This window comes from Brassica oleracea, chromosome C5, assembly GCF_000695525.1.
Source record: "Brassica oleracea var. oleracea cultivar TO1000 chromosome C5, BOL, whole genome shotgun sequence".
NCBI lineage: Eukaryota > Viridiplantae > Streptophyta > Magnoliopsida > Brassicales > Brassicaceae > Brassica > Brassica oleracea.
The window spans coordinates 3871917-3890916 of record NC_027752.1 but is presented as its reverse complement, the minus strand read 5'-3'; the positions used below and the strand labels follow the sequence as shown (position 1 = coordinate 3890916).

At 36.5% G+C, this 19000-nt stretch overlaps 6 protein-coding genes across 14 annotated transcripts in view; 5 read left to right on the top strand and 1 right to left on the bottom strand.

Annotated features, from left to right (window-relative positions):
* LOC106344170 (phosphoglycerate mutase-like protein 1) overlaps positions 1 to 3808 on the top strand; it is a 5784-nt gene extending 1976 nt beyond the window's left edge. The window contains exons 2-9 of one of the 5 annotated variants that reach the window (XM_013783583.1): positions 570 to 677; positions 1109 to 1188; positions 2048 to 2168; positions 2456 to 2530; positions 2627 to 2711; positions 3061 to 3180; positions 3272 to 3313; positions 3392 to 3808. In XM_013783583.1, the coding sequence (XP_013639037.1) occupies positions 570 to 677; positions 1109 to 1188; positions 2048 to 2168; positions 2456 to 2530; positions 2627 to 2711; positions 3061 to 3180; positions 3272 to 3313; positions 3392 to 3399 (639 nt within the window). In that variant the 3' untranslated portion in view covers positions 3400 to 3808. Of the gene's footprint in view, positions 1 to 569; positions 678 to 1108; positions 1189 to 2047; positions 2169 to 2455; positions 2531 to 2622; positions 2712 to 3060; positions 3181 to 3271; positions 3314 to 3391 lie in introns of all 5 variants that reach the window. The other 4 variants (XM_013783582.1, XM_013783580.1, XM_013783579.1 and 1 more) reach the window with 4 other exon arrangements.
* A 255-nt stretch (positions 3809 to 4063) lies between these two features.
* On the top strand, positions 4064 to 6352 carry LOC106294704 (TRAF-type zinc finger domain-containing protein 1). 3 transcript variants are annotated; one of them, XR_001260898.1, is made up of 6 exons: positions 4064 to 4260; positions 5102 to 5237; positions 5480 to 5617; positions 5705 to 5826; positions 5906 to 6113; positions 6146 to 6352. XR_001260898.1 is itself a non-coding variant. In XM_013730332.1 (5 exons), the coding sequence occupies exons 1-5, from the start codon at positions 4217 to 4219 to the stop codon at positions 6057 to 6059; spliced, it is 591 nt and encodes a 196-aa protein (XP_013585786.1). In that variant the 5' UTR covers positions 4064 to 4216; the 3' UTR covers positions 6060 to 6224. The 3 variants fall into 3 exon arrangements, 2 of the variants coding, with proteins under 2 accessions (XP_013585786.1, XP_013585785.1); XM_013730332.1 differs by having other exon boundaries at positions 5909 to 6224; XM_013730331.1 differs by having other exon boundaries at positions 5906 to 6224.
* A 49-nt stretch (positions 6353 to 6401) lies between these two features.
* On the top strand, positions 6402 to 10345 carry LOC106294701 (rhamnogalacturonate lyase B). 2 transcript variants are annotated; one of them, XM_013730326.1, is made up of 15 exons: positions 6402 to 6618; positions 7182 to 7270; positions 7351 to 7472; positions 7548 to 7598; positions 7696 to 7815; positions 7906 to 8025; positions 8117 to 8258; positions 8386 to 8556; positions 8642 to 8797; positions 8897 to 9003; positions 9095 to 9185; positions 9267 to 9408; positions 9480 to 9636; positions 9722 to 9962; positions 10033 to 10345. In XM_013730326.1, the coding sequence occupies exons 1-15, from the start codon at positions 6546 to 6548 to the stop codon at positions 10264 to 10266; spliced, it is 2016 nt and encodes a 671-aa protein (XP_013585780.1). In that variant the 5' UTR covers positions 6402 to 6545; the 3' UTR covers positions 10267 to 10345. The 2 variants fall into 2 exon arrangements, with proteins under 2 accessions (XP_013585780.1, XP_013585779.1); XM_013730325.1 differs by having other exon boundaries at positions 6425 to 6618; positions 7173 to 7270.
* LOC106294703 (pentatricopeptide repeat-containing protein At1g09900) lies at positions 10277 to 12327 on the bottom strand. The gene has a single exon (XM_013730330.1). It carries the CDS (start codon positions 12213 to 12215, stop codon positions 10443 to 10445), a length of 1773 nt encoding a protein of 590 aa, XP_013585784.1. The 5' UTR covers positions 12216 to 12327; the 3' UTR covers positions 10277 to 10442.
* Positions 12328 to 12527: 200 nt separating this feature from the next.
* Positions 12528 to 16418, top strand: LOC106294702 (probable rhamnogalacturonate lyase B). 2 transcript variants are annotated; one of them, XM_013730329.1, is made up of 15 exons: positions 12528 to 12829; positions 12956 to 13077; positions 13210 to 13260; positions 13348 to 13467; positions 13547 to 13666; positions 13751 to 13892; positions 13962 to 14135; positions 14220 to 14378; positions 14511 to 14583; positions 14709 to 14742; positions 14900 to 14990; positions 15142 to 15283; positions 15392 to 15548; positions 15672 to 15788; positions 15879 to 16418. In XM_013730329.1, the coding sequence occupies exons 1-15, from the start codon at positions 12788 to 12790 to the stop codon at positions 16234 to 16236; spliced, it is 1902 nt and encodes a 633-aa protein (XP_013585783.1). In that variant the 5' UTR covers positions 12528 to 12787; the 3' UTR covers positions 16237 to 16418. The 2 variants fall into 2 exon arrangements, with proteins under 2 accessions (XP_013585783.1, XP_013585782.1); XM_013730328.1 differs by lacking the exon at positions 14511 to 14583 and having other exon boundaries at positions 14636 to 14742.
* Positions 16419 to 17774: 1356 nt separating this feature from the next.
* The window catches only part of LOC106295821 (probable rhamnogalacturonate lyase B), a 6115-nt gene continuing 4889 nt past the window's right edge, over positions 17775 to 19000 (top strand). The window contains exon 1 of the mRNA XM_013731812.1: positions 17775 to 17835. Within this exon, the coding sequence (XP_013587266.1) occupies positions 17804 to 17835 (32 nt within the window). The 5' untranslated portion in view covers positions 17775 to 17803. The remainder of the gene's footprint in view (positions 17836 to 19000) is intronic.

Below are 19000 nucleotides of genomic sequence, written 5' to 3'. Positions count from 1 at the left end.
AAATTTATTTAAGGATATTTCATTAAGGTAACTAAAAAAGACAAACAATAAAATTGGAAGTTTAAATTCATTTAAGCATATTTCATTAATGTAACTGAAAAGAGAAGTAATAAATTAGGCAGTTTTATTCGTTTTAGGATATTTCATAAATGTAACTGAAAAATACAAAAAAAGAGTTTAATTAATGAAGTAAGAACATTTTCAAATGGGTACTTATTTTTTAATAATATAGATGTTTACAATTAACAAAATTGGAAGTTGCAAAAAGTACACATTTACAATAAGGTATACCGTATACGCAAACGTAAGCACAAAAAAACAGTCAGAACATACTGACCTACAAGATATCACCAAGTAATGGTAACAATATTCACCTTCCATCAGTTGGCCTATGTCATATGACGTCAACAGATTGAATTTTGAAATTTCACATTTTGATAAAGGGTGAAACTTTCACATCGTTTACAGACAAATTCTCATGGCTTGATTTTGAGATATATAGTACGTAAAGGTAAAGGATACATGTGATAGATTTTAATATCGTGTGTTGGACCGGAAATGGATGAAAGGTGAGACATGCACAAGGAATCCACAATGTAGCAATAGAGAAAGGAGAATTGACTGCTTTATCTGGCAAGCTGTTCGATGCCCGTCTCTCTCAAACGGGTATTCAACAGGTGAGAAGGAGATATATATAAGAAATTGAGATGCCCTCCTGTATTTTTTTAGCATCTGTTGTTTTATTACCGAAGATTGCGAAATGGCCTCCTGCATATAAGTATGAGAGTCTTAATTTAGTAGTATTTTAAAAGAATCTTTCATGAGAAAAATAGAAAATAGGAAAAAAAAAGAGTGTTACAAAAAGGGGAAAAAAAATTATTTATTTTATTCTTTTTGTGTTACAAAAAGCGGAATACAAAAAGCGAAAAAGAGTGTTACAAAAAAAAAGGAAAAAAAAGAGTGAAAATCTCTTCTTTGAAAAATATACTAGTTTGAGATTCTTTAGACATTTATCAAAACTTTAGTGCTTAATATTATATTCATATTAAGAATTTTAAAAGGTCCCTTATCAATGTTAATTTCTGAAATTCTCGATATAATTTTGTAGGTTTCTAACATGAGGAAAGAAATCAGTAAATCAGGATTACTAAACACTGTCCAGTTAGTGATTACCTCTCCATTGCGCAGGTACTGCTACTCCTACCTACCACTTTTTCTTAATTTGGTCAGGAAATTTTAGGTAGAGCTTCCAAAACTTAGATTTTAGTTAAAAAATTTGGTAAACCATAGACATTATTATTAGTGAAATAAATGACGTGCAGGTCTAAGATAAGGTATATCTAACATTTACATCTGTCAACGATGATTAATTATTTTTCCATTTGGTAGTTTAAATTCTTAGATGGTTCACTAATAGTTTTGTTTTAAATAAACTAAAATTGCCTGTATTTTTAAAAAAATATTTATCTATTTTTATTTAATTGATTAAGTAACTATAAGCCTATGATCCATCATATTGATATTTTACTGTGTATAAAATTAAACTTAAAAGATAGTTCGTTTACTTTTTCAATGAAACAAGAAGAAAATAATTATTTTTTGAGAAAACTGTGGTTTGATCCGTGAGACTCGCATCATAAAACATGGCGGGTTAGCGTTGGTGTCTCTATCACCGTGGTTCTTTGGTGAGTGACCGGTCAACGACCGCAAAAATATATTATGCCACGACAAATTTGGATGGGTTAACCACATCGCGGTGGCAGTAGTTTTCATTAGATGAGGAGTTATCCTATTGGTCTAGGTCGGGATCGACTTCCCCCTTAGTGCGAAATTATTAGTTTCACATGTGGCCACGCGGATATGGATCCATGCTTACGACCCATTTGAATACCCGGAAAAGGATTCATCCGTGGGTTGGACCTCCCATCCGGGAATTAGATCCGTGTCTTTAATAAACTTAGGTTTAACTTTTTTTTTAGCAAAAAAAAAATTGGATGGGTTAGGATTCTTTGATACCCTGATAGTAACACTGTCGATACAATTTCAGGGCAATGCAAACTTCAGTTGGAATATTTAGGGGACAAGAAGATACGAATCAATCCGATATCTTTCCAAAAGTTAACCACTCCCCTCCAATTGTAGCACTTGAGATTTGTAGAGAACGCATGGTAATATTAATTCTTTTAACCAGGAAATAAATATGAATTACTTTTCTTTTAATTATATAAGAAGATATAGCGGAACAATGCTATATAAATGACTATGAACTTGAGCACTCAGATTTTCGTGGAGAAGAATCAATAGAATCGTCCTTAACATATCTCGCTCATTAATAGAATCACAGCTTCGTTATTAATAAAAACAATCAATTTATAATGAATGATTGCCACATATGTTCCAGTAAGGAATCAAAATGAATAACTATGCACTTTGATCCATTGTTCGATATCCGCAGGGATTATATCCGTGTGACAAAAGAGAAAGTATAGGTACCTATCGCACTTGTTTCTCAGAGGTCGACTTTACAATGGTAGTTAAATCTCTCACCGAATTTCTAGAAGTTCAAAATGATCTTGTTTTCATTTTCAAATCTTAAGAAATTAATTATTCATTTGGTTATAGATAGAGAGTGATGAAGATACTCTATGGCAAGCAGAGGAGAGGGAAGACATGGAAGATGTTTCTGCTAGAGGCCTTCACTTTCTCAAATGGTGACCACCATACCTTTCTTTTCTTTTGACTTTCTCATTTGCCTTTCTGTTAAGCACAAAACTAGTTGGCGTGAAACAAAACACAAAAGTAACATTAAACTAAACAAAAACTGTCATTAGTTAATTAGTACCCATTTTCATATATCAAAATTAATAACTCCACATAGTCGTTCTGCTTATAATTAACAAGTCGACATACGATTCAAAATTTAGGTACAACTCCGTGGAGTTAGTTTCTACAATTTTATAAACGTACATAATAATTGCAAGTACACATTGTAAAATCAGGTAATATTTATGTATTTCCCAACATTATTGTAACAGTCTAATAATTAAAAAAAAAATGTAGGTTATGGGAGAGGCCGGAGAAAGACATTGCAGTTGTTAGCCATGGGATATTTTTGCAACAAACACTACGTGCGCTGCATGAAAAAGTTGGCACACCTGTTGAAGATAATCACCTTAAAAGGTAATTATACTACTCCCACTCTCTTGTTTATTTATGCGCTCTAAGATATTTTCTGAATTGATATATCATTGATCTATTTTCTTTTGTTTAGGTTTGCCAATTGTGAACTACGGTCAATTCGGCTCGAGAAGAGGTAACTAGAGTTAAGACGTTAAGAAAGGAGATTTGAAGTATAATGCTATTTCTAAATATTTGTTCTTAATTTTTTAAGTGCAGTGACATGGAAGCATATACATTAACGACTTACAATAGTAGAAAATACGTTAGTCCACCTTCAACCTCCATTCACACGTTTGAATAGAAGGCATGCGCATGTGAATTGCGTGTGTTTATGTTGGCATGCCATATATGCACATAACGGTTGAATATTGGAACCAGTAAAGCATTACGTAGCTAATAAAACCACCGCCGATCATCATTTTGTCTATCGTGGACAGGCATGTCGCATGCCATGCGTGTGAAACTCTTTCTTTTGTTATTTCTGTTTTGTTTTTATTAATAAAGGTTTACTTCTTGTGAATCTCTGTGTATTCATAATTTTTTTTACTTAAATTGTTGTTGCGTATTTTAACAAACAAGGTCCGTCTGTGTTTGTGGTTGTTGTCGATTTTATTATAAAAATACTTATTACCAAGTATGTACCATGTGATTGATCAGAAAAAAAAAATATCTACCATAATGTTCAAAAAAAAATATCTACCATGGGAATGAGAGAGTGCATATGTGGCAATGAGCCGCGTGCACTTCAGTGCGAACAAAGGAGCGTGGCGCGTTAATAGTGTCTGAGGCTAAATAAGTAGGAGTAGTTCATTACATTAATTAATTAATTAATCTAAAAGTTCGGTTCAACCCATACTCTATTAATTAATAAATTAAACCTCCTCTTCCTTCTCTCTCTCTCTCTCGAATAAAATCTGAGGTTAAAAGATCGGTGCTTGAATCATCTCACATCATCGGGTGATTCTGAAATCTCGCTTTCCTCTGATCATCGTCTTCCTCGTCATCTGATCTCTTACTTCGTTCCGCAAGCTAGACGATGGCCTCTGAGACCGGAGAAATCACCATCGTATGCAACCACTGGTATGTAATTTTATTGATTTTTCTTTTGATTTGATCGGATTTGCGAATTTCGTTTTTGGCGAAATGACTTTGTGCAATTCTTTGTGGACTCGCAGAAGTCATGAAAATTTGGGAACTGATTGAAAGTTATAGTAACATTTTGTGTGGGAATTGGATTTGAAGAAACTTATGAGCTACTTGATTTATATAACTAGGGATTCCGATGTAGGGGTTGTGCTATTAATATTATAATGATTTTTCAAACCATTTTGCAAAAAAAAAAAAAAAAAAGAGTTGATTTTTATTTGGTCATCTACTTTGAAAGAGGTTGCTTTTTGTCACACCATCTCTCATTCATGATATTAAATGTACAGTTTTGATGTTTTGTGAGAGAATTCTAAATAAAACTATGGATGACTTATGAAATTTGGGATCTGGTTAGTGTTTTACAGATTTTATCATTCATACAATACAACCTTGCTAGAAACTTTGGCTTACCTTTACTTTAATTATTTTCTCCAATACCGTTTGGGCCTTGTTTGCATTCATCAGCATCCTGGTTTGATTAAATTCCGTCTATCCTGGCTTGCTTTAACTTAACTTTGATGGTTTGTATAGTTCCTAGAGGGCTATCTATGTGTGCTTGGTTTAGTCATTGTAGCGTTTTTTTATGCTAGACTGGGACTTTTTGAATGCCCTAGTTCTGATTGGGATCACTAAAACTCAGTTCCTTTTCTATGTCCAATGGTTTAGCATCTACTTGGATGGTTGTTCCCTCCTTCCTTGAGACTACCTTATTAAGTTATATGAACCGAGTCATGCATCATTAGGCTTAGCCTACTGACAATCCTAATGTTTTCAGTGACAGAGACATTCCAGCTCCAAATATCGATCTGCATCGTGTACATTGTGCCCGGAATCTAGAAAAATGCAAGATTTGTGGTGATATGGTTCCTAAAAAGCATGCTGAGGAACACTTCTTGAACACACATGCTCCGGTACAAATGTTTTTTTTTTTTACCTTTTACCGGTCTTTGATTTGAGGAACTTTTCTTAGTAATATCCATGCGAATTCAAGACTTTGAATAGTTTGATGTTTAGACTTGAGACATGTTGATTAAAATGATTTCCATAGTTTCGTATGGTGGTGGTTATAGTATCTGCGTATTGGTTTTAGATGCTGCTAGATTTTCGAAATGACCTTTCTCTTATGACATTCCTATTGAACTGCATTGAGAAGGTGCCATGCTCGATGTGCAAAGAAACCATAGACCGTGAGGTTTTTAATAGTCATACAGAAGAAATCTGCCCTAAGAGGATGGTAACGTGCGAGTTCTGTGAGTTTCCATTGCCTGCAGTTGATCTTGCCGAGCATCAGGTTATCACTTTAGTATCTTTCACAGATTTCTCCTTTTATCTCCAATGAAGTGATTAATCTTGATTCTCTCGGGTTACATAAACTCAGGAAGTATGTGGCAACCGCACGCAACTCTGTTACCAATGCAACAGTTATGTTAGATTGCGTGAAACATATAACCACGAAACCAAGTGCCCTGGTTCTGTGCTCAACAATGTTGAATCATCCAGGTACATTTTCTGATCTTGCATCGTTTTCTTTCTAAAACTCTGATTCAAAGACTTTATCATTTAGTATTCTAATGTGTAGAAGGATCCCAAGAGCAGCAGAAGGAGATGGAAACGGCAGGAGGAGAAGAGATAATGGTGTTTCTAACAAAAGGCTGTTCTTCACGATAGCTATAACGGGAATAGCTGTCTTAATAGGATCGCTCTTCTTCCAGAGGAAGCCTGAGGGGAGCTAAGCAGAGAGAGAGAGACATAGCTCGTGTGTACTTCTGTAAATCTGCTCAAACTCCCTTCCAGACAGATTCAAAGGAAGGGGTTTTATACATTTGAAATGCTTACTGAGACAGAGGTGTTCTTCCCTAAAGATTGTTTAAGTTGATTTACCATGAGACTTTCTTTTATATTTGGTTTCAATAAAAAGAGTTTTCAGGAACAAAAAAACTCAAGAAGACTTCTGCCATATGAGTAATCGGTTTGGTTTCTAAACCCGGTCCAATTCCGGTCTGAAGAAATTGAACCGGAAGTATAATTGAACTTGAGATATAAAACCGGGATAGATACATACACTCGAGCGTTATAACGAAACGCTGACGCAACTGAAACAAAAGACACACATGCGCTTTGGTTTGATCAAACACTAAAGCAGTCTCTCTGTAGATCGGTAACACGTACACTTGTGAGCGCAGATAGGCTTCGGTAGTGATCGCTTGCGCCAAGTAGTGATGAAGAAACTGGCTGATCGGCTCTTGCATCGTTTCACCAACCATGAAACCGCTTCCAACGCCGACCACCACTGTATTGCTCCCTCTTCCCTTCTTTCTCTGCTAATGGCTTCTTGATCCTCTGTTTTAACCTCGCTTCACAAAGAAAGATTATTAACTCTGTTCAACGAAATTACGACAGAAAAGTTTGTATTTTTAGCCTAGATGAATGAACAATTTTACTTTGTTGTCTGCTTTTTAATCGTTTTGTCCCTTTACTTTAGTTCCTAATGACATTCTTAACTGTTTTTCCTTCTCCTTCATCAAACCAGATTCGTTTCTTTGTAGAAAGGTTTCCCCCTTTAGTGGCTATGCGTATGAATCTAAAAAGGCAGAGACTTTAAACGATCAGAGAGTTATAATATTTAATAAGAATATTTGGTATAGCATATTGTTTTAAAGACCAGTTCTAAAGATCCTATATTTACGGCCGCTACAAAAGCCTTATTTTTAGACAAAACACTTCTCTTCTTTGATCATCTCATGTTGCTGCTTTCTGCTTTGTAAAGAAGGAATGCTCATGTTCGTGTAATTAATTTTTCTACAAGCCAAAAAGCGTTGAGACTTTTGTTCTTACACTAATACTAGGCTCAACAGGGACAGGTGAAGGTACAAGTGGTCTTAGACATAGACAGGATCGCAGGATGCCTCCTCAAGGTGTCCGGCTGCATATCAGTGACCGTTATGTAATGCAACTTTCTCAGTCTGTTAATGTTTCCGCTTTTTATCTTTCTTTCCTTACAAACTGAAGACAAACATGTTTCAGGTTGTGATGGACAATGGAATCCTCCAAGTTACACTTTCAAATCCAGGTGGTATCATCACCGGCATAAAGTATAACGGTGTTGACAATGTGCTTGAGATTCGTAACAAGGAGACCAATAGAGGGTATGTATGACTCATGTTTGATGGTTTATACTGTTTTCTTCGATGGAGAAGTCAAGTTGTTATCTGAATGTATAGGTACTGGGACCTGCACTGGAATGAACCTGGAGGCAAGGGAATATTTGATGTGTATGTCCTCTAAGCATTTACCCTTAACATTCTTTAGCATTAGAAGCACATGCACCTTGAAATGTGTTTGGTGAATCATTTGATTGTATCTATACAGCATCAGTGGAGAGAGTTTCAGGGTGATAGTCGAGACTGAAGAACAGGTCGAGATCTCATTTCTAAGAACATGGAATCCATCCCTTGAGGGGAAGTACATTCCTCTGAATATCGATAAAAGGTCTATCATTTTTCATTATGTATTTTCCCTTTTGACGGGAAACAGAAGTAGAGAAGAGACATTTATTGACATGATGTTCTTGACTTTCAGGTTTATAATGCTTCGTGGCTCTTCTGGAGTTTACACGTACGGCATTTATGAACACCTTAAAGAGTGGCCTGGGTTTGAGCTTGGGGAAACAAGAATCGCCTTCAAGCTCAGAAAAGACAAGTAATATTTGTCTGATATGAATTAAAATAGTTGTTTGATATCTCATCTATATATATATATTTATATCTTCATTGGTGATTGTTTTATACAGATTCCATTACATGGCGGTGGCAGATGACAGAAAAAGGATAATGCCTTTTCCAGATGATCTATGCAAAGGAAGATGCCAAACTCTAGATTACCAGGAAGCTTCCTTGCTCACTGCTCCTTGTGATCCACACCTACAAGGCGAAGTATGAGTTCCATAACATTGTTTCAATCATTTACAAGTTAGAAGTACATTTGTGTATTATCCCATGAGTTGTTTGAACTGTTTAGTCTCCTTTCTACTAAAACATGAATCCGTAAACTCTCTTACAGGTAGATGACAAGTACCAATACTCATGTGAGAATAAAGATCTGAGAGTACATGGATGGATATCCTTTGATCCGCCAGTAGGATTCTGGCAAATTACGCCCAGTAATGAGTTCCGATCTGGCGGACCACTCAAACAAAACCTTACCTCACATGTTGGCCCAACCACCCTTGCAGTAAGTGTCCCCTATGACCAATGTGGTGACTGTTTATTAGCACACTCTTGATCTTGATTTTCCATTGTGATTGTGAATATATCAGGTGTTTCACAGTACACATTATGCGGGGAAAACAATGATGCCTCGCTTTGAATGTGGTGAGCCTTGGAAGAAAGTCTATGGCCCTGTCTTCATTTACTTAAACTCCACAGCTGCTAGAGATGATTCACTCTTCTTGTGGGATGATGCTAAGATAAAGGTACGCGGGAAGCAGCTCAGAATCTCATTTCTAAGCATTTTAATAGAAAAAAATAGACTTGTTATAGTGAAGGGTTAACTTAAACGAGTTAATCTGCAGATGATGGCTGAGGTTGAAAGTTGGCCTTATAGCTTTGTGGCATCTGAGGACTACCCAAAGTCTGAAGAACGTGGCACTGCCCGTGGTAGATTACTTGTTTGCGATAGGTATTAGATTACTTCCTTTAGTTTGCATTGTTTCTGTTATTTATTTCTTACCGGTTTAACATTCCACACTATCGCCTTGATTGTTGTATAGGTTCGTAAGCAATGATTTGATTTCAGCACAAGGTGCTTATGTGGGTTTGGCTCCACCTGGTGATGCTGGTTCCTGGCAAATAGAATGCAAGGTGATCTTCTTCCCTCAAACATTCTCAGTTATCAACATTCTCAATACCTTTTGGATTCTTTAACTTTTAATGTCTTACCAGGGATACCAATTTTGGGCGATAACAGATGAGGCTGGCTACTTTTCGATAGACAATGTGCGTCCTGGCGAGTACAATCTCTATGCATGGGTCCCTGGCTTCATTGGAGATTATCATAACAACATTGTTGTTTCTGTGACTTCAGGTAAGCTTGTTCTATCAATTACTATAATCTCTGATAATATCAGCCAATTCTTGATGGACATAACACCACAGGGTGCAAGATTGAAATGGGTGATATCGTCTATGAACCTCCAAGAGATGGACCTACCTTGTGGGAAATCGGCATCCCCGACCGAAAAGCTTCCGAGTTCTTTATCCCAGATCCTGATCCCACACTTGTTAACAGAGTTTTAGTCCATCCTCAAGACAGGTTTTATGAGCTACACTTTTGTCAACCTTACTGCTTGAATGTGCAATTAGGCAAACTAAGCACCACCCTCTCTTGACTTTTGCAGGTTCAGGCAATATGGTTTGTGGAAGAGATACACAGATTTGTATCCAAATAATGACCTTGTTTACACAATTGGTGTAAGCGATTACCGCAGAGACTGGTTCTTTGCTCATGTGCCTAGGAAGAAAGGAGATGGGCACGAAGGAACAACTTGGCAGATTAGGTTTAAACTCGAAAACATTGATCAAAAGGCGAGTTACAAACTGCGAGTAGCCATAGCATCTGCAACCTTAGCAGAGTTGCAGGTAAGAATAGAAAACTCATATGTCTACAGAGATAAACAAGTTGTTTATTAAATATTTGTTCTATCTCCAGGTGAGAGTCAATGATGCTGAAGCAACACGTCCTTTGTTCACAACCGGACTTATAGGGAGAGACAACTCGATTGCAAGGCACGGTATCCACGGAGTTTACATGCTGTACACGGTGAACATACCGGGAAACAGGTTTGTGCAAGGTGATAACACGATATTCCTGAAACAGCCAAGATGCAATGGTCCCTTTCAAGGGATTATGTATGACTACATTCGTCTTGAAGGATCTCCTTAACAGTATGATAGATGGTATGTGTTTGAATATATATAAATAAGACCAAATGATAGTGGTAACAGCTGTTTCATATTTGATATGCAAACTCCAAAAACCAAAATTCTGACAAATCAAAACTGAACCTAAGACATAACAAATAGAAATGAACCAAGTGAAACGTTCTTTTAGTGATTGAACTACTTACTGCTACATTTCCCTGCAACTTGCTCTGCTGAGCTTCTCTTCATCAGCCCCTTGTTACAAAGCACACTGAGCAGCTCCAGAGCTTCCTTCGCCATACCTTCATAAGCTATGCCTTCTATCAGAATAGTGTACGATGTCTCAGTCGGTTTACACCCTCTGTTGATCATATAAACCAAGAAGTCGATGGCACGGTCCGTCTGCCGAGTCTTGCAGAGCCCCAGCATTATAGAGTTGAAAGTAACCGCGTTTGGCCTAACGCCCATCCGCTCAAACTCATGGAAAAACTTGATAGCTTCATCTACTTTCCCTTCCCTGCTCAACCCCCCAACAAGAGAGGAGTAGGTGATGGTATCAGGCCTCAGATCCTTCGCACGCATCTCGTCCAGCAGCTTTATCGCCTTCCCTGTCTTCCCAGCTTTCGCAAGCCCATCAATAACAGTATTATAAGTGATCAGCACAGGCGAACACCCCTTGCTACTAAGCTGGTTAAGTATCTCAACCGCATCTTCAACTTTTCCATCTTTACACAAAGCCGTTAACATAGTGTTGTAAGTCACAATGTCCGGGTAACAGCCACGAGAGACCATCCTCTCCAGATACTCGATCGCCCTATCCATCTTCTTCTCCTTGCAGAACCCGTGAAGCAACGGGTTGTAACTCAAGGAGTTCGGCTGGCATCCATGCTTAGGCATCTTCTCCAAGATATCAATCGCTCGTCCAAGCAAGCCTTTCCTGCACAAGAAGTTAATCAAGATGTTGAAAGTGACAACACTCGGCGAAAAGCCTTTACGCAGCATGTCAGCAAGAAGCTTCTCAGCATCCATCCACCTCCCCGTGCTACACATACTCCTAAGGATAATGTTATGCGTAATCACATTCGGCTGACAACCATAAGACGGCATATCATTCAAGAACTTAATCGCTTCATCCAACCTCCCTTCTTTACAAATCCCATTCACCAAAACATTATAAGTCACAACGTCAGGGGTACACCCTTTAACCCTCATCTCATCCAAAAGCTTCATCGCCTCACCAACACCACTCTCTTTACAAGTAGCTTCAATCAATATAGTGTAAGTAATCACATCAGGATAACAGTCTCTCTTAAGCTGCCTATGGAGAACCTCCATGGCCTGCTTCAGCTTCCCGCTATCGCAAAGAGAACGCAAGATGGTGTTGTAAGTGACTACATCGGGAGAAACACTCATCCTATCGAGAAGAGACAAAGCGCTGTTGATCTCCCCGGCTTTGCAGTATCCGCTGATCATCACGTTGTAAGTTATCACATCGGGGACAGCACCAGAGCCTTCAAGAATATCCAGGATCTTGGCGGCTCTCTTGGTCTTCCCCATCCTGCAGAAGCCGCGGATCAGCGTCGTGCAGGGGATGATGTCGGGGACGTTCCCGTGGTAGACCATGTTCTCGAGGAACTTGAATCCTTCCTCCAACTCGCCGGCTCTGACGAGCTGACGCAAATGGTTGTTGCTCTCCGCGTCTTCCAAGGCGAAAGGGGAGTTGGGAGAGCTGTAGTGACCGTTGCCGTTAACCCCAGAAGCTAAAGTTTCGAACTTTTGAGCTCTGCCGTTGAGACCAGAGGCTGCGGAGGCGAGAACAAGTCGGTTCCTTTTTCGTGACCCGAGAGAGAGTCTGGAGTTGACGTTACGAGAGGTACGACCGAGGACATCAAGTTTACTGTACTCGCGATGAAATTGTTGAATCAAGGAGAGCCCTTCTTGTACACTGCTTGTGGACACCATCAAATCCATGGAGATAACGATATAGCAAGTTCAGAACATTAGATAAAGTAACTGACTTTAGTTCTGTCTGAGATAAGGTTTAGGGAGGACAGTGAGAATGGGGGAAGAAGAAGGAACAGAGGAGGAGGCGGGGCAAGTGAGTGAAACCGAAAGGATATGGCGATGCTCTGACTTTTGTGAATTTGGGCCTCGTAGAGTTGGGCTTGGGCCTGGACTTTTGTGTCTTGTTAGTGAAGGTTGACTTTTTAAGGGGGAGAGGGAAAAGTTTACCTAACCTAAATGAAGCACACAAAAATGGTATTGTTTTTAGAAGAGACGTAAGTGATAGCCTTGAGACACACACGACACGAATGTCACTATGATGATCATTGCGGCTATTTTAAGCATTTTGTTGTAAACTAACCAAACTGTTTTGACGACGAAGTCAAGAGATTATCTCCACTATACCCAACTTGCTTTATCTCACGTTTAAGGCAACATAAGTTCTTTAATTTTGATCCATATATATGCACATATACGTATAGGAAAGGGTGTACATGTACTTTTAGGTTCAGACCAAAGCGGAGAAAGACATTTTGACAATGTCTTCTGTTAAACTCCAGTTGCAAGATAAGGGCAATCATGTTGGTTTACTTGAACTCTTCTCATGTTCTTATCTATGCGTTCATTTACCTGCAGATACTAAACAAGAGTGTAACGTTTTTGATGAAATATTTCTATATTGATGGTGTATTAATGGCTCTGATCAGGTGGTGATGGATAATGGCATTGCTCGTGTTACATTATCAAAGCCTGATGGAATTGTTACAGGTATCGAGTATAATGGCATTGATAACTTGCTCGAGGTTCTTAATGAAGAATCCAACAGAGGGTAATGTGATATATATATGATCCTTTTTTTTGTTCAAACATATATGATCCATCCTTTATGTTTGTAATAATAGTTTTTTGCATGCTTCTCTCTGTTTTCTCCTATGGATATAAAGACTATACATTTCTTCAGGTATTGGGACCTCGTTTGGAGTGGACCAGGAACCGCTGGTACATTTGATGTGTAAGTCTTCTTCATAAGCTTACAAAATTGAAGTTCAAAGAAGTTCAAAGCAACCGTTACTTAATGACTATTTTCTTTTTGTAACAGAATAAAAGGAACAAAGTTTGAGGTAATAATAGAAAACGAAGAACAGATTGAGATTTCTTTCACAAGAAAATGGGATCCATCGCAAGAAGGCAAAGCTGTCCCTTTAAACATTGACAAAAGGTCCTTACTATCTTTGACATGCATGAACTTTCATATTACACTTTTTTCAGATTATGACATGAAAACACTGTGGAAACAGATTTGTTATGCTTCGTGGGTCGTCAGGATTCTACACTTACGCCATCTACGAGCACTTGAAAGAATGGCCTGCTTTCTCAATAGCTGAAACTAGAATTGCCTTCAAGCTCAGAAAGGAGAAGTAACTACAAAAAAAATCACTCCTTCACTTCCTAACACATCTTTTACCACTTAAGTTTTTCATTAATATTAGCGGAAAATGTAGGTTTCATTACATGGCAATAACTGATGATAGGCAGAGGTTCATGCCATTGCCTGATGACCGGTTACCGGATAGAGGCCAAGCTCTGGCTTACCCTGAAGCTGTTCTACTTGTTAATCCTGTTGAGCCTCAATTTAAAGGAGAGGTAAAGTACTAACTAAGAGAGGTTAACTTCTTTCTTGTACTAATTATTGGTACTTCTTTGGGGTTTTAGGTTGATGATAAGTACCAATATTCATGTGAAAACAAATACATTACTGTCCATGGATGGATATGCACGGAGCAACCATCAGTTGGTTTCTGGCTCATAACTCCTAGCCATGAGTACCGAACCGGTGGACCCCAAAAACAGAACTTGACATCTCACGTTGGACCCACTGCTCTTGCTGTAAGAATACACATCTCTTCTGTTCCAACGTTTTTCTCTAAATTTTTTTATGAATGTCGTGTAACCTAGAGTGGGATCCTTCAGGTGTTTATGAGTGCACACTACACAGGGGAAGATTTAGTGCCAAAGTTCAGTGAAGGAGAGGCATGGAAGAAGGTGTTTGGACCGGTCTTTGTCTATTTAAACTCCTCTACTGATGATGATAATGACCCTCTTTGGCTCTGGCAAGATGCTAAATCTCAGGTTCTTCTTTATATACATAGCTAGAAGAGCAAATCTAATATTATATCTTTTTTTTTTTTTTTTTTTTTAAAAGGTTTTCAATCTAATATTATATCTTCATTTCAAATTATTGATAAATTTGAATTTTTTTAGATGAATGTGGAAGTAGAAAGCTGGCCTTACAGTTTTCCAGCTTCGGATGATTATGTGAAAGCAGAGCAACGTGGTAACGTTGTTGATCTTCATTTCAAATTATTGATAAATTTGAATTTTTTTAGATGAATGTGGAAGTAGAAAGCTGGCCTTACAGTTTTCCAGCTTCGGATGATTATGTGAAAGCAGAGCAACGTGGTAACGTTGTTGGCAGACTTCTCGTTCAAGACAGGTAAACAAACTACAACAGAGAGCATCATTGTTGTGTTTCTTGCATTTGCGTTTGCTTTTACCTTTAAATATTAAATTCTTGCTCAAGACAAGTAACTTTACATGACAAAAGTACATGTATCCAATCATCTAAAAGATATATATTTTATGTTTTGAAGGTATGTAGATAAAGATTTCATTGCAGCAAATAGAGGTTATGTTGGTTTGGCTCTGCCTGGAGCTGCTGGTTCATGGCAAAGAGAATGCAAAGTGAGATTTTAAGTTTTAAGGTTCAGCATTTGACGTAAATTAGCCACATGTCCCCATCCTTATAAGTAAAAAAAGAACTTAATGGAAAATAATTATAATTAAAATAATATATAATATATAATTCTATGTACGTGTAATTTAATTCTTGCAGGATTATCAATTTTGGACAAGAACAGATGAAGAAGGGTTCTTTTACATAAATGGAGTACGACCAGGCCAATACAATCTCTATGCATGGATTCCTGGTTTTATTGGCGACTATAAATACGATGACATCATCACCATCACTCCAGGTCCTCTCTCCTTCTTGCTTTCTATAAACTCCCCAAAACATTTGTTTTTTTTTTATTAATAATTAAACCAAATATATTACTGTAATTAGTATAATTCACTATGTGCAGGTTGTTACATGTATATGGAAGATCTTGTATATCAGCCTCCAAGAAATGGTGCAACCTTGTGGGAGATTGGCTTTCCAGATCGATCAGCCGCGGAGTTTTATGCTCCTGATCCGAATCCAAAATATATCAACAAACTTTATCAAAATCACCCTGACAGGTTTTTTTACATACATACAAATATTATTACATTTTGTAGACTATTTAAATCTACCAATAAAGTTTCTAGCTAGAGTTTCTACCAATAATCTCTTTTTGATTACTGATTTTTAATATCTTGCAGGTTCAGACAATATGGACTATGGGAAAGATACGCAGAACTATACCCCGATATAGACTTGGTATATGTTGTTGGCTCTAGCGACTATAGTAAAGACTGGTTTTATGCTCAAGTCACTAGGTTTTCCTCAGCATCTCAGTCATTTTTTATTTCTTCAATTTATTACGCTCTATTCTAAGCACATTATATTGTTACGTTTTATTTTTGTAGAAAAAAGGATAGCAAAACATATCAAGGAACAACGTGGCAAATCAAATTCGAACTCAAAGACATTGATAAGGATCACACATATACTTTACGAGCAGCCATCGCATCGGCTACTTTTGCCGAACTCCAAGTACGTGTAAATGATGCGAACGCAAGCCCGTTGTTCACGAGCGGATTGATCGGGAGAGACAACTCGATAGCAAGACATGGAATACATGGATTGTACTGGTTGTTCAATGTTGACGTGGCTGGCTCTAAGCTTGTAGAAGGCGAGAATACATTGTTTCTCACGCAGCCAAGGTCCGTAAGTCCTTTCCAAGGGATTATGTATGACTACATCCGATTCGAAGCTCCCAGCTAATCAGATTTTCATGCAAGATTCTTCAGAAAATTTAAGCAATTTGATTCAAAAATCTTTGTTGATTGATTTGATTCTTTTTTTTTTTTAATATGCGTTTGAATTTCAAATTTTCTAATTTCGATAATTGTTGTTCTCTATGATGATAAACAGAGTGTGTGTAACAACAATATTGGTTTTGCTTAGAGTGTTTTTGAGATTATTTTAAGAAACTCGCTAATTCACATAACATTGATTAGGCTCATATACAAGTTTAGTTTGACGAGAAGAAAGTAATCTTTTTTTTTTGTTAAAGAGAGAAGGAAGAAAGTAATCTTAAAATTTTATTTTCTTCTATAAAAAGTTCGTAGACCAAATCAACCCATCTGGAAATATATCTTTCAGTTTATGACATTCTCACATATAATGTGCAACAGTGAAGATGGTTGTTCACACAAGAGACGAGAAAAAAAAACTACTGCAAACAATCCAAGTAGTCCTGAGAAACTAAATCGTTACGCTAGGTACGTACAATTATTTTATATTATTATCCTTTTTTCATTTTTCAAGATTTTTTTAAGAACGTTTTCATTTTAATGATGAGAAAGAGTATATCTAAAGTTTGCAAAACATTTTTTGGTTAGTCTTTTTATGACAAAGCTATGTTAAATTTGTGTGGCTATTTTAAGTGTTTCCTCTCACTGACTCACATCGAATTTAGATGTGTTCTTGCATGAGAAAAAAAAATACCATGTAGCGTTATTTTTACAATCGTGATCATTTGCGAATCAGATGGTTGTATTCACTTTTCTGAAGACCAGGTTTGGTGGTTCTCTCGATAGAACTGGTAAGAAAAGAAAGATGGTAACAAGTCTGGGCAATATATATCAGCGTATGAAGATACGAATACGATCCACTTTAAGTTTTACACATTTGTTCTTTAATTATAGTGGGATTTACCAACATTTAAGCCGTTTTTAAAACAATCTCTTACATCCATTTTGGTATTTATCGAATACGTTATTGGTTGTGTGGTATCGTAAATGGAAAATAGAAATAGTTTAGCCATAAAACTTGATCAAAATAACATAATTATCACGATTTTGTAACCTTTTTTGGTGAAATTTTATTTCTTTTGAATCCATTTTAAGATACTAACAATAGTGACACAAGTGGTACAATATCTTCATTTTCATTGATTAGTAAATGTATTTGACTATTTTTCAATTCAATCTTGTGAATCTAATTAATTGAGAACAAAACAAGGAGGAATCTCAAATATGTAAAAAGTATGATGATCATATTTAAATCAGAAGACTAAAATTTGATTTTCCAGTAATTTTTTTATTAGGATTGTAACAATATTAATGTTTTTGAACAATTATATTTTGTCATTCATTTCTTTTGATTATTTTTAGGCAATGTGTCTATAAATTTATCTTGAAAAGGAAGACTATTTAATGGGTAGATATCACTGATTTAGTACTAACAAAGTTATCTTACTCCCTTTTTATAAATTTGGAATTTTTCTCTGTTAACCACATCTCAATGTTGTGATTAAATAGAATCTTGTTTCCTGGTTGTATTGTCAATGATCCAGACTCACAGATCAACTATTGTCTGGTTAGTGACGTTATGGTTCATTTTTGGTATAGATATGATAGAGGGATGTAGTTGAGGAAAGATTTGTTGGTATTATTCATCAATTTGATTTATTTTCTCATTGAAAAAGACATTTCTGTTAAACATGATAATATATAAAAAACAAACCCGTGAAAAGTTTTGGTGAAGCATTTGGCCAACAACCTGTTAAAAGTCTTTGCGTATATAACCTATATTGTATGTGTTTGCATATGATATATCGATTGCATATGCATGTGCTTTCCCTAACTCCAAATCAACCACCCAAGTAGCCGCATAACAACATTTGTGCGTCAAGCATCAGCATTCTTTATATTTCTTCTCTTGTTCGTGTGCATATTATACATCTTTAAAATATATTGGCTTTTATATGGGCGTCACGTCGCATACGGTACGTATTCAAGGTAATAAGCATGAGATAGATTTTTGTAAATCCAAAGGTAGTTAGTTGTATATATTTATGTCTTTAACCGCATGTTTTAAACTTTAGAGTTCTTGTAGACAGGGGCGAAGCCACATGATAGGGAAGGGTGCACAGGCACCCATATTTAAAAAAAAAAAGTGTAAATGCTAAGTAATTTTATATGTGCACCCATTAGAATTTATAATTGTGCACCCATTAAAATTTAGATTAAGGGCAAATGAAAAACAAAACAAACTAAATTTCAAAAAAAAAAGAATAGCTTAACCCACAAAAAATAAAAGAAACTTTTAAAACCCAATTATAGTTTTCAATTTTTTTTGCTAAAATCATAAATTTCTAACTAGTAGTAACTAGTAACTATTAACGTGACATGCAAAAAACTTTAAAAATATATTTTTATTTCCAAAATTTCTTTTAGAAAATATTTTGATTTGTTTCCACTAGGATCTGTAATTACTCGAATAGTATTTGAATTTTACACAAAAGTTTTAAAGTTTTAAACAATGACTAATTTGACTTTAGATAAATTTTGTTTTTTATTGACGATGAAAAAGTAATTTAGTTATTTAATTACATATCTTTTAATTTGTAAACTTTTGAAATTGGTTTGAATTTATGTTACTGGTGCAAGTCATGAAAAAATGTTTTTATGCAATGAAATTAGTGGAAACCACCCTATCCAAACGAATGTGAGATCATTTTAAGTGTATCTCATTTTGATTT

Excerpts from the sequence above, each read along its gene's own strand:
- LOC106294704 (XM_013730331.1), top strand. The coding sequence starts at position 4,217 with ATGGCCTCTGAGACCGGAGAAATCACCATCGTATGCAACCACTG. Across the intron at positions 5,238-5,479 it reads TCTTGAACACACATGCTCCG|GTGCCATGCTCGATGTGCAA; the intron begins GTACAAATGTTT and ends TGCATTGAGAAG. Across the intron at positions 5,827-5,905 it reads AACAATGTTGAATCATCCAG|AAGGATCCCAAGAGCAGCAG; the intron begins GTACATTTTCTG and ends TCTAATGTGTAG.
- LOC106294701 (XM_013730325.1), top strand. The coding sequence starts at position 6,546 with ATGAAGAAACTGGCTGATCGGCTCTTGCATCGTTTCACCAACCATGAA. Across the intron at positions 9,409-9,479 it reads TGTTGTTTCTGTGACTTCAG|GGTGCAAGATTGAAATGGGT; the intron begins GTAAGCTTGTTC and ends ATAACACCACAG. Across the intron at positions 9,963-10,032 it reads CAACCTTAGCAGAGTTGCAG|GTGAGAGTCAATGATGCTGA; the intron begins GTAAGAATAGAA and ends TTCTATCTCCAG.
- LOC106294703 (XM_013730330.1), bottom strand. The coding sequence starts at position 12,215 with ATGGATTTGATGGTGTCCACAAGCAGTGTACAAGAAGGGCTCTCCTTG.
- LOC106294702 (XM_013730328.1), top strand. The coding sequence starts at position 12,788 with ATGTCTTCTGTTAAACTCCAGTTGCAAGATAAGGGCAATCAT. Across the intron at positions 13,468-13,546 it reads CCTTTAAACATTGACAAAAG|ATTTGTTATGCTTCGTGGGT; the intron begins GTCCTTACTATC and ends CTGTGGAAACAG. Across the intron at positions 14,991-15,141 it reads CATGGCAAAGAGAATGCAAA|GATTATCAATTTTGGACAAG; the intron begins GTGAGATTTTAA and ends TAATTCTTGCAG.